Source organism: Aotus nancymaae, unplaced genomic scaffold (genome assembly GCF_030222135.1).
Source record: "Aotus nancymaae isolate 86718 unplaced genomic scaffold, 86718_ANA_hifiasm-v0.15.2.pri h1tg000108l, whole genome shotgun sequence".
Taxonomy (NCBI): Eukaryota; Metazoa; Chordata; class Mammalia; order Primates; family Aotidae; genus Aotus; species Aotus nancymaae.
The window spans coordinates 33,909,074-33,921,652 of record NW_026988523.1 but is presented as its reverse complement, the minus strand read 5'-3'; the positions used below and the strand labels follow the sequence as shown (position 1 = coordinate 33,921,652).

The following is a 12,579-nucleotide window of genomic DNA, read 5'->3' as shown; positions in this document are numbered from 1 at the left end:
AGCCGTCAGGCAAGATGGCACCACTGTACTCCGGCCTGGATGACAGAGCCTCCATCTCAAAACAAAATAAAAAAAAAAATAACAACATAAATTTTAAAATGCAGTATAACTATTTACAAGCATTCACACTATTATCTGGCATTATAAGAAATCTAGAGATGATTTAAAGTACAAGAAGATATGTGTACGTTACATGTAAATACTATGCTATGTCATGTTATAAAAGGGACTTGAGCACCAGTGAATTCTGGTATCCATGGGGGTCCTGGAGGCTAAAGGATGTACTGCAATGTCTTCTAGTAGGGCAAATTCTCTCATCTTCCTTTTCAAGAAGTGTCTTAAATATTCTTAGACTTTGGATCTTCCATATAAATTTTAATACCATCCTTCCTGTTCTTAAGAAAATATCTGAAAGGTTTTTTTAGAGAAAAGGTCTCACTCTGTTGCCCACGCTGGAGTTAAGTGGTATGATCATAGCTCACTCCACCTCCCAGGCTCAAGTGATCCTCCCACCTCAGCCTCCAAAAGTGCTAACTGCAACCTCCGCCGCCCAGGTTCAAGCAATTGTCCCTGCCTCAGCCTCCTGAGTAACTGGGATTACAGGTGCCCGCCATCATGCCCAGCTAATTTTTATATTTTTTTAGTAGAAACGGGGTTTAGCCATGTTGACCAGGCTGGTCTTGAACTCCTGACCTCAGATGATCTGCCCGCCTTGGCCTCCCAAAGTGCTGGGATTACAGGGTGAGCCACTGTGCCCAGCCAATAATGTCTACTTTCTACTTGGGTTTTAAAATGTTTTTACCTGCTTCTTCAATCAACTCTTAGCTCATTAATATTCAACCTTTCTTCTTTGCTCATTTAGAATTGGATGTTTCTCTCTAAATATTGCTGTCACTGTATCCCAAAACTTTTCAGGGGTAGTATTTTCCTCATCATTCAGTTCTAAGCGTTTTTAAGTTTCTTTATAATTTCTTCCTTGACCCATTGTGTTGTTTACATAGGAATGTTTTTAAATGCCCACATGTATGGTGATTTTGTGTTCAGCTTTTGTGTACTTATTTCTAATTTAAAAGCAGTGGGCATACTGGGAAATCATCTTTATCCCAAGAGAAAAAAAGGCGAGAGCCATGATTCTCTTTCCCAATGTCTGGTTCTGGCATGACACACGTTAACTCTCTCACCCCAAATGACTCTAAAACTGGACAAAATACAGGAACTCACTGTTTCCAGCACGGGATTAATGAGAGTGAACAGCAGATGGCTGTTTCCTGAGCAAAGGAAAGCATGGGAGCGCCACATTCACCCTGGTCTGGGGCATTTTCTGCCTGGGGCCATTTTCCCAAACCATAGCGAAGGGAAACAAAGCCCAAGCAGAAAGCGACAGTCTCACTGGACAGCAACAGACAGAGTTTAGGTGACAGGAATCTGTGGGACAGAGGACCAGAGAGGAAGGAGCCACCCAGAGGTCCAAGGAATCTAGGTGTCTGCCTCAGGTCCTTGCCTACGCTGTCCAACTGCGGGACAAGTATGGGGAGGTTCTTAAAGAGAACAGTTGCTGTCAGGGTAGGGGACAGGGCGCTGAGAGAAGACACAGATGCCGGAGGTCTCATAGTGCTAGAGACAACAGAGTTCCAACCTAGCAAGGGGAACAGACCTTGGCAAGCACCCAGAACACTCACCTGAGATGCTACAAAAGCCAAGCCTTAGGAAAAATGATGTCACCCAAGAAGAAGGTTCAGAGTGAAACATTCCACTTCTATGATACACACACAAAAACCCTTAACAGGATCAAAGATTGGCTAGTCATTTCATTTTTGCTAGAAAAAATGTTAACATCATTTGGAGGATAATAACATAAATCTCAACAATATAGCATCCACAATGTCCAACATATAATAAAAAATTACTATAAGCTGGGCGCAGTGGCTCCTGCCTATAATCCCAGCACTTTGAAAGGCCGAAGTGGGCAGATCACTTAAGCCCAGGAGTTTGAGACCAGCCTGGGCAACATGGCTAAACTCCATTTCTACAAAAAATACAAAAATTAGCCAGGCATGGTGGTGCATGCCTGTAGTCCCAGCTACTAGAGAGGCTGAGGTAGGAAGATGGCTTGAGCCCAGGAGGTGGAGGTTGCAGTGAGCCGTGACTAAGCCACTGCACTCCAGCCTGGGTGACAGAGCAAGACCCTATCTCAGGAAAAAACAAAAAACTATTTGTAAAGGGGCCTGAAAATTGTACCCATAATCAAGGGATAAATGTCAATAGAAGCAGATCCACAAATGACCCAAATGGAATTAGCAGAAAATGTGTTTATAATAGCTATTACAAAAATGTTAAAGAATCTTAAAAAGGCCGGTCACGGTGGCTCACACCTGTAATCCCAATACTTTGGGAGGCCAAGGCAGGCGGATCACCTGAGGTTGGAAGTTTGAGACCTGCCTGACCAACATGGAGAAACTCCGTTCCTACTAAAAATATCAAATTAGCTGGGTATGGTGTGCATCTGTAATCCCAGCTACTCGGGAGGCTGAGGCAGGAGAATCACTTGAACCCAGGAGGTGGAGATTGCAGTGAGCCAAGATCATGCCATTGCACTCCAGCCTAGGCCACAAGAGCGAAACACCCTCTCAAAAAAAAAAAAACAAAACAAAAAACATTAAAAAAAGAGATGAAATAGGTGAAAAGATGAAAAAGTCGAGCAGAGGAATGAAAAAAAAGAACCAAATGGAAGTTGAAAAATATTTAAAATGGAAAACTCATTAGATGGGCTTAAGAGCCGATTGGATATAGGAGGGGAAAAGATCAGAGAATTCCAAGACAGGTCAGTTTGGAAGAGCGGGAAAGCCTGTGACCATACATATACACCGAGACCAGTTAGCAAGGTTGTGTGAATGTCTTCAGTGGCTCAGAGGGTGGGTTCAGAACAGGCAGAGGGCTGGGTTCAACTAGGATTAGTGTTTTGCAAGCTATAACCTAGTGAGAAGAGGGCAGTGGAGTTAAAGATGTTTGAACTAAGGTAGCTATTGACTCTAGAATCTAGGCTGAAAGGTAAATGAGAACAAAGAGAGTACTGAACAATGAAGAAATGGTGGGGTCAGTGGACTTCGGATGCCTGTGTGTGCCAATGCATTAACTGTTGGATGGAGGCTGTAGAGCCTTGCTACTAAAATGTGGTCCCAGGGAGCACCAGGAGCATCAGCATCACCTGAAGCTTGTGCAAATTCCCAGGCCCTGCCCTACATCTACTAAATCAGAATCGCTGGGGCTAGGGCTCAGCAAGCTGTGTTCACAAGCTCCTTTGCTGATTCTGATGCTCGTTAAAGCTTGAGAACCATTATTCTAGAGTGAGAGAGCTGCAAACATTGGGGGACGGCACACAGTGGGATGCTTGAAATGGTTACAGCAATGATGAGGTCTGAAATACAGCTAGGGGAATGAGAAACCGTGACCAAGTGAAAGAAAAGATCATTAAAGATGCAAACTCCAGGCAGGGTGCCATGGCTCACACCTGTGAAGGCTGGAGGATGGCTTAAAGCCGCAAGTTTGAGACCAACCTGGCCACCACACCAAGACCCCATCTATATAAACAGGGAAAAAAAAAAAAAAAAAGACTGTCAGAGGTGAGGCTCCCTTTGCTAATTTCAAACTCTTTCCCTTCCTTTCTCTCTTAACCCGTCTTTGAAAGAGCAAACTGTAAGACTGTCCTGCTTACAAACCTTCCTGGTTGCAGTTGTCTGCTCTTCTCTGTGTTATGCCCTTCACTGAAAACTTCAGCTTCTGGCTCACTATCTGTCTGTCTTATCATCATGCAAATTTAGCATCCACGTAGATGATTCGTCTAAGAGTCCAGTCACTTACTTCCTGGACTGTTGTATCTTTTTTTTGAGATAGGGTCTCATTCCGTGGCCCACACTTGGAGTGCAGTGGAGCCATCTCAGCTCACTGGAACCTCTGCCCCCTGATTTCAAGGGATTCTCCCACCTCAGCTGGGACTACATGTGCACGCCACCACCCCCGGCCAATTTTTGTATTTTTTGGTACACCTCTGAAAATCTTATTGTAGTAATTCCAACCCATCTCTGGGCCTCCACCTCCAACTTCTCCAGTTTTGTGGCTGACCTTCTTAACTGCCAGCCATAGCATGCTCTGCTTCCTTGCTGATAGAACCCCAAGTTTAGCAACAATGTGTCTATCTTTCAAAGGACATCTCTCAGCACCTGTGCACTTAAGGCAGTGAGTTGCAGGAACAACCAGTGAAAAATGAGAACTGTGGTCAGGGCTTCTGGAAATGCACCTTTTAAGAGGACACAGGCCCCTTTTGCCCTCTGCTTCTCCCCTTCTTCCTGCCTGGAACCCTGATACCATCATGGAGGCCTCATAGCAACCCTGGACTCCCTACCTCCTGACTTCTACAAGAAAGAAAAACAAATCACTAACTTATTTAAGCCACTATTGTTCAGATTTCCTCAAATGTGCAGCCAAGTCAGCTTCTAGCACTAACACTTAAGGTTCTGGAATGGGATCTTTTCCTCCTGGTTCACATCTGCAAACCAAGAACAGGCCCTCCTCTTTTGAGAGAAGCTCCCAGGGGTTACTTATGGACCTTCCCTTCTCTGCCTGCAGAGGCAGCCCCCACCATTAACTGACCCCCATATCTCATATTTGGCAATGTTTATCTTCCTCCCAAGAAGAACGGGATTTTTTTTTTTAATTAAGATAGGGTGGGCCGGGCGCGGTGGCTCAAGCCTGTAATCCCAGCACTTTGGGAGGCCGAGGCGGGTGGATCACGAGGTCAAGAGATTGAGACCATCTTGGTCAACATGGTGAAACCCCGTCTCTACTAATACAAAAAAAAAAATTAGCTGGGCACGGTGGCGCGTGCCTGTAATCCCAGCTACTCAGGAGGCTGAGGCAGGAGAATTGCCTGAACCCAGGAGGCGGAGATTGCGGTGAGCCGAGATCGCGCCATTGCGCTCCAGCCTGGGTATCAAGAGCGAAAACTCCGTCTCAAAAAAAAAAAAAAAAAAAAAGATAGGGTTTCACCATGATGGCCAGGCTGGTCTTGAACTCCTGACCTCAGGTGATCCACCCACCTCAGCCTCCCAAAGTGTTAGGATTACAGGCGTGAGCCACCGCACCCGGCCGAACAGGATTTTATTGACTTTTGTCTTAGACTTCATGCCAGCAACCAGAACAAGGCTATACAAACAGTAGACACTCAATGTCTGCTACATTAACAAGAACACCTGAATTTCAATATTCTAGGTTGAAAAAGCCCTGACTGAATTGCCTAATGACCCTTTTTATCCTTGCCAAAAATACAGTCCCCTTAATTCACACATTCCAAGTTTTCTGCATCTGACCTTACTTCTGACTGTTAAAGGTCATAAAAGTTCTCTGATTTCACCCAAGACCCTGCCTTCTTCTCCACAATCAGACTGGACTGGAGGAGGATGAAAGCACTGAAAGCAAAGTCTGCCACGCTCCAAACGGTGAAAATGGAAGGCCCCAGAGCACAGAGAGGCCAGGAGACATACCGGCGGTGCCCGGGGCTGCTGGATCACATCAGGGGTCCTCTTGGGGGGCCTTTTGCTTGTATTCACGAACAGTTTTCGCTTGTGGAAGAGTCTGCCATTCAGCTCCTGGATTGCAAGTGTCACTTTCTGCATGGAGCCCAGATCTACAAATGCAAAGCTGAAAAGGGAAGAGAGAGAGGGCAGCTCTGGCCGGGCGCAGTGGCTCACGCCTATAATCCCAGCACTTTGGGAGGCCAAGGCGGGTGGATCACCTGAGGTCGGGAGTTTGACCAACATGGAGAAACCCCATCTCTACTAAACAATACAAAATTAGCTGGGCATCGTGGGGGCTCCTGTAATCCCAGCTACTCGGGAGGCTGAGGCAGGAGAATAGCTTGAATCCGGGAGGTGGAGGTTGTGGTGAGCCGAGACTGCACTACTGCACTCCAGCCTGGGCAACAAGAGTGAAACTCTGTCTCAAAAAAAAAAAAAAAAAAAAAGAGGGCAGCTTTGAGCACATCTCCAGAGAAGCCCAGAGCTGCAGGGAGGCATCAAGCCCAAGCTGGAAGGGCAGTGTCCTCTCTCTCTCTGCAGTGACAGAAGATGAACTGTTCCACCTACACAAGAAAGCTACAAGTATGTCCAGGCTTGGGTCTGGGCCAATGTGAGACACTGCCATAGGCCTCTAAGGAGCAGAAGAAATGAGCTGACTTTCACTACACATCATTTGTCTATGACTTTGAGTTTAATACTACTGTCCCCAAAAGTTCAAAGCAAGCCAGGTGTAGTGACTCACATCTGCAATCTCAGCACTTTGGGAGGCCAAGACAGGCAGATTACTTGAGCTCAGCAGTTCCAGACCAGCCTGGGCAACATGGCAAAACCCCTTTTCCACAAAAAATACAAAAATTAGCCAGATGTGGTAGTGTAAACCTGTAGTCCCAGCTACTTCAGAGGCTGAGGCAGGAGGATTGCTCGAGCCTGGGAGGCAGACATTGCAGTGAGCTGAGACTGCACCACTGCACTCCAGCATGAGCGACAGAGCCAGATCCTGTCTCAAACAAACAAAGGTTCAAAGCACTTTTTATTGCCTGGAAAAGAAAGGAAAATGTAAGTAGGTCCAGTTTTCAGGACTAACAAGGCTGAGGGTAGTATAGTAACTTATCTCAAGTCAGAAAACAGAGCAAGGACATGACCAAAAATACACCCACGTCTCTGTACTTCTAAGCCAGGGTTGTGTTGATAAGACAGTTTTCGCTGCTGGGTCAGAGGATTAAATATGGAAAGGGGGTTTCCCAAATGTCCCTTTGCCAAGTCACAATGGGTGTGGATGTGGCGGTTGCTGGGCTAGTCTGCAACGTGAGTGGATCAGCAAAATGGACAGGGAGGAAAGGAGCTGCTTCCCAAAGAAAACAAAGGAAGAACAGTCATTACCATTTGCAGCCATTCTGGATTTTGTGGACATAAAGAGGGCTGAAGTCCTTTAGAAGGTACAGAATTTCCTCCTACAACAGCAGGGTTTAAAAGAGAGAGACCCAGAAACATGACTTACAACCAGTTCTCAAGGTTTCAGATCCCCAGCCAGCTAGTCTGTACCCAATTTAACCCATACTTAATGAGGATCTATTATGTGCCGTATGTGTCAGGTTTTGTAGAGACAGACAAGAAGGGCGGCAGCCCTGTCTTCAGTGAAGCTCACCAGTCAAGCAGGGATGCAGACAAGACAATCAACAGACCATTTCATCACTACACACAGCTGGCTATGGGCACATACGGCCCGGCATTTAATCCAGATTTGGAAGGAAAGGAGGTGGTCAGGGCAGGCTCCCAGGAGGAAGTGACTTCCACAGCTTTGCAAGCACCTCCTCCTGACTGCTTCTCAACCCTGCCTGGCCTCTGCCCAGGAGTATGGTTCCCTTCCTCTTCCCTGGACATTTCCCATACCCTTCTCGACTCCTCTCCTAGTCTGCCCTCAGGCCACCTCCCTCACCCCACCCCTCCTCCTCATCCCGCTCCATGGGCTTGGGTTGTTGTTGCCACAGAGAAACCAGCCTCCCCTGCTTTATGATAATGTCTATGCCACCCTGATGCCTTTTTGAGCTACACCCTATTTTTTCTCTTTTCTGCCAAACTCGGAGAAAGAGCCGTCTCCACCTAATGCCTCCATTTCCTCCCTGCCCACTCCCTCCTGACTGCCTGCGCCGGGCTGGTTCCTGCCCTACTGAAATGCTTTTTTGCAGGTCACAGACGTGCGCCCGCAACCCACTGCAATGGCTTCGCTTCAGGCTTCAGCTCTTTCAACTCCTGCCTGCATCCCTCAACACTTCCTCCTTCCTTGGCTTCCCCATGAGCGTGTTAATGATTATAAAATTTCACAACCATGGTGAAAACCAATTTTTCTCTGGAAAACTCTTTTGGAAATAATGTATATTTATACCATCTTCCAAAGTCACTTTGTTGGCTTAGGAAAATAGAAATGCATTATGTATAACTCATTTTTCTCAGTCTTCATGTTTATATTACATTTACATTCAAATTTTCTAATTTGCTTTACTCTTAAATATTTAATGTTTATTATACATGAGTCTACAAGATGCTGAGCAACAAGCAATTTGTGAGAACGAGCAATGTGTGCTTAGCATTTTCAGTTTACCAAGCACTTTCATATCCCTTACTCCATTTGGTCTTCACACCCACCCTGTAAAGTACGTATTATTACTGTACTCACTGCACGGAGGCATAAAATAAGGATCAGAGAGGTTAAATGACATCTCTAAGGCTATATAGCCAATTTAGAATTAGGATTTGAACTCCAGACTCTTAACTTCAAATCCTACATGTTTTTTTTAATATCATGCAAAACCATAGTTTTCTTCTCAGGTTTTACCATTATTAAAATAAAATAGAAAACTAATATTTTGGCAGGTATCAGGAAACCATAGCCTTGGGCCAAATCCAGTCCACCACCTTTTTTTGTAAATAAAGTTTTACTGGAACACAGCCATGCACATCATTCACTCATTGTCTACAGCTGCTTTTAGGCTACAATGGCCTTCAACACTTAAAAGTATTTACTATCCGGCCGGGCACAGTGACTCACGCCTGAAATCCCAGCACTTTGGGAGGCCAAGGTGGACAGATTGCTTGAGTCAAGAAGTTCAAAACCAGCCTGGGCAACATGGTAAGACCCTGTCTCTACAAAAAATACAAAAAATTAGCTGGGCATGGTGGTGCACGCCTGTAGTCCCAGCTACTCTGCAGGCTGAGGTGAGAGGATTGCTTGAGCCCAGGAGGTTGAGGCTGTAGTGAGCTGAGATCATACCACTGTACTCCATCCAGCCTGGGCAACACAGCAAGACCCTGTCTTAAAAAAAAAGGGAAAAAAAAACAAAGAGTATTTACTATCTGACCCTTTACAGAAAAAGTATGCAAACTATTGTGCCACACATCAATGGTTCTCTATCCTGACTACAGACAACACTCAGTTGGGGAGTAATTATTTCTTCTCTTTTAACTACCAGCGCAACACCTAGCCCACCCCAGGTACACAAAATCAGAACTGCTGGGGTTGGGACCAAAGCATCCACGTTTTTTAAGAAGCTCCCAGATGATTTTAATACACAGCCAAGGTTGAAAATGAAAATGGCTGTTCCATGGTATCAGATTCAGGAAGCATGCATTTCCAGAAAAGGTACCTGAGGGTGAGAAGAATCTCCCTCACTCCCCACAACACACACACACAAATACCGCAACATGAGTGGATCAGCAAAATGGACAGGGAGGAAAGGAGCTGCTTCCCAAAGAAAACAAAGAAAGAACAGTCATTACCATTTGCAGCCATTCTGGATTTTGTGGACATAAAGAGGGCTGAGATCTTTTCATCCATAGAATTTCTTTTTTTTTTTTTTTTTTTTTGAGGAAAATAGGAAGGAGGAAAAAGGAAGAGAAAGAGAGAGACAGAATGGGGAGGAGGGAGAAGGAAAAGAAAGAGGGAGAGAGAATGGGAGTATTGATTTCTTGCCCAGGCTAGAATGCAATTTAGTAATGGGTATTGAAAACCTCTTTTATACTGATAATTATACTTAATGATGTAGTCAGGAAGGAATAAGGGAAGAAGATAACAAACAAACAGCCAACCAATATTTAATTTAAACCTATGAAATGCTATGCGATTACTGAGGAGTGATTTACTTCCAATTATATAGTCACCTTTGGAATAGGTGTGAGGTGGTAATGTATGTTTTGTGTATTTGAAGTGGAGAGTTCTATAAATGTTTATTAAGTTTACTTGTTCCGGGTCTGAGTTCAAGTTCTGAATATCCTTGTTAATTTTCTATCTCGTTGATCTATAGAATCGTTAGCTCTTCTTGTTGCATTGATCCTTTTGCCATTATGTAATGTCATTCCTCGCCACTTTTGAGCTTTGTTGCTTTAAAGTCTACTTTATCAGAGGCGAGAATTGCATCTCCTGCTTTTTGTTTATTAGTTTATTTTTACTCTCTGTTCAATTGGTAAGTCTTCCTCCTTCTCTCTGAGTCTTTGTGTATTGTTGCATGTAAGATGGGCCCGGATGCAGCATACCGATGGGTTTTGGCTTTTTATCCAATTAAAATATATATAAGTTTAATACCGGTGTTTGATGCTAGCTGGCTGTTTTGCCCATTAGTTGATGTAAATTTTTTATTGTGTTAAAGTTCTTTGCTTTTTGATATATTTTTGGAAAGGCTGATATTGGTTGTTCCTTTATATGTATAGTGCTTCTTTCAGAAGCTCTTGTAAAGCAGGCCTGGTGGTGGTGAACTCTCTAAGTACTTGTTTGTTCGCAAAAGATTTAATTTTTCCTTCGCTCATAAAGCTTAGTTTGGCTGGATAGGAAATTCTGGGTTGAAAGTTCTTTTCTTTAAGGATGTTAAATATTGGTCCCCACTCTTTTCTGGCTTGTAGGGTTTCTGCTGAGAGATCTGCTGTAAGTCTGATAGGTTTCCCTTTATGGGTAACCTGACCTTTCTCTCTGGCTGCCCTTAGTATTTTCTCCTTCATTTCAACCCTAATAAATCTGGCGATTATGTGCCTTGGGGTTGGTCTTCTTGAAGAATATCTTTGTGGTGTTCTCTGTATTACCTGGAGTTGAATATTACCCTTCCTTGCCAGGTTGGGAAAATTTTCCTGAATGATATCCTGAAGAGTATTTTCCAACTTGGATTCATTCTCTTGATCACATTCAGGTACACCTATCAAACGTAAATTAGGTCTTTTCACATAGTCCCATATTTCCTGGAGACTTTGCTCATTCCTTTTCATCCTTTTTTCTGCATTCTTGTCTTCTCGTTTCATTTCACTGAGCTGGTCCTCGACTTCTGATATCCTTCCTTCTGCTTGATCAATTCGACTGTTTAAACTTGTGCATGCTTCGCGAAGTTCTCGTGTTGTGTTTTTCAGCTCCATCAATTCACTTATATTCTTCTCTAAATTGTCCAATCTCGTTAACATTTCATCAAACCTTTTTTCAAGGTTCTTAGTTTCTTTGCATTGGGTTAGAACAAGTTCTTTTAATTCACAGAAGTTTCTTATCACCCACGTTTTGAAACCTGCTGCTGTTATTGGAACACACGTGTAATCTATTAAGCCTTGTTCCGTTACTGATGAGGAATTGCAATCCCCTGTAGAGGGAGAGGCATTCTGATTTTGAGTATTCTCTACCTTTTTACGCTGGTTTCTTCCCTTCATTATATATTTGTCTGTCTGTCGTCTTTATAATTACCGACTTTCTAACTGGGTCTCTGACGTCCAACTTGTTGATTCCCTGCGCCGAAATCTGAGCAATCCACTGAGCCGGCCAAAACAGCGGTGTTAGGATTGATGGTGCTTTTCTGCCCGGGAATCTCTGGACTCTGCACCAAGAACTGGCGTGCTAAGGCACCAGCAAAACCGCCACGCCGGCCACAAGAGTCGCCCTGGCGACCCGTGGAGCTCTTCCACTGGGAATCTCCTGGTCCGTGAGCAACTAATATTCGTCTGAAAGTGTGGCGTCCTCTCGTTCTTTGCGCTTTCACTGGGAGGTACGTGCCCGAGCTGCTAATCATCAGCCATCTTGGATCTCTCTCAGAATTTCTTTTCTTTCTTTCTTTCTTTCTTTTTTTTTTTTGAGATGGAGTTTCGCTCTTGTTGCCCAGGCTGGAGTGCAATGAATGGTGCACTCTCACTGAGAACTCCGCCTCCCAGGTTCAAGCGATTCTCCTGCCTCGGCCTCCCAAGTAGCTAGGATTACAGGCCCCTGCCACCACGCTTGGCTAATTTTTTGTATTTTCAGTAGAGACGGGGGTTTCACCATGTTGGCCAGGCTGATCTTGAACTCCTGACCTCAGGTGATCCACCCTCCTCGGCCTCCCAAAGAGCTGGGATTACAGGCGTGAGCCACCGCACCCGGCCCATCCATGGAATTTCAGTGTTATCAGTGAGGGTACCCCATCAGCAGATGCTGCTACAGTTGATAGTTATCACTAGGAATTTCTAAAATCTGAAGGCGTGCCCTAATTTTGACAGTTTTCCTGCCCCTTAACAGTTTAACTTATTTATTTAAAAATGTTTTGATAATTACAGATTTGAAAGGAGGTTTGGTACATTAAGCTAAAATTACCTCATGCCCCGCAGGGAATTTTACATCTCATTTTAAATCATAAAAATAACTTATTAGGATTTTTTAATTACAAAGACATTGAATGTTTATTGTAGGATATTTTTAAAAACACCGATAAGCAAAATAGAAGCACTGTCCATAATCCTGCCACCAAAACATGACATTGCACATCTACTATAAATATCACGAGATCACACTGTACCTTCTGCTTTGTAACCTGTTTCACTTAAAGACACATTCCTTTCAGTCAATCACCACCAACCACATGGTTTAAGGGATCTATAGTCCGCTATCAGTTAAGGCACCAGCATTCATGGACCACTGACTTTGCACCAGACAGGTAGGAGGTTACTGCAGCCACCTATGTGCCAATTCCATGCCCATCCAACAGGCAGCAATTTAACAGCTGGACAACACCAAGTGTTT

At 44.3% G+C, this 12,579-nt stretch overlaps 1 protein-coding gene across 2 annotated transcripts in view; it reads right to left on the bottom strand.

Annotated features, from left to right (window-relative positions):
• Positions 1-12,579, bottom strand: part of TDRD10 (tudor domain containing 10) — a 49,260-nt gene that overhangs the window by 18,407 nt on the left and 18,274 nt on the right. For both annotated transcript variants that reach the window (XM_012476322.2, XM_064370903.1), the window contains 2 exons: positions 6,951-7,021; positions 5,538-5,694 (listed from right to left, as the gene is read on the bottom strand). In XM_012476322.2, coding sequence (XP_012331745.2) covers positions 5,538-5,694; positions 6,951-7,021 — 228 coding nt within the window. The remainder of the gene's footprint in view (positions 1-5,537; positions 5,695-6,950; positions 7,022-12,579) is intronic.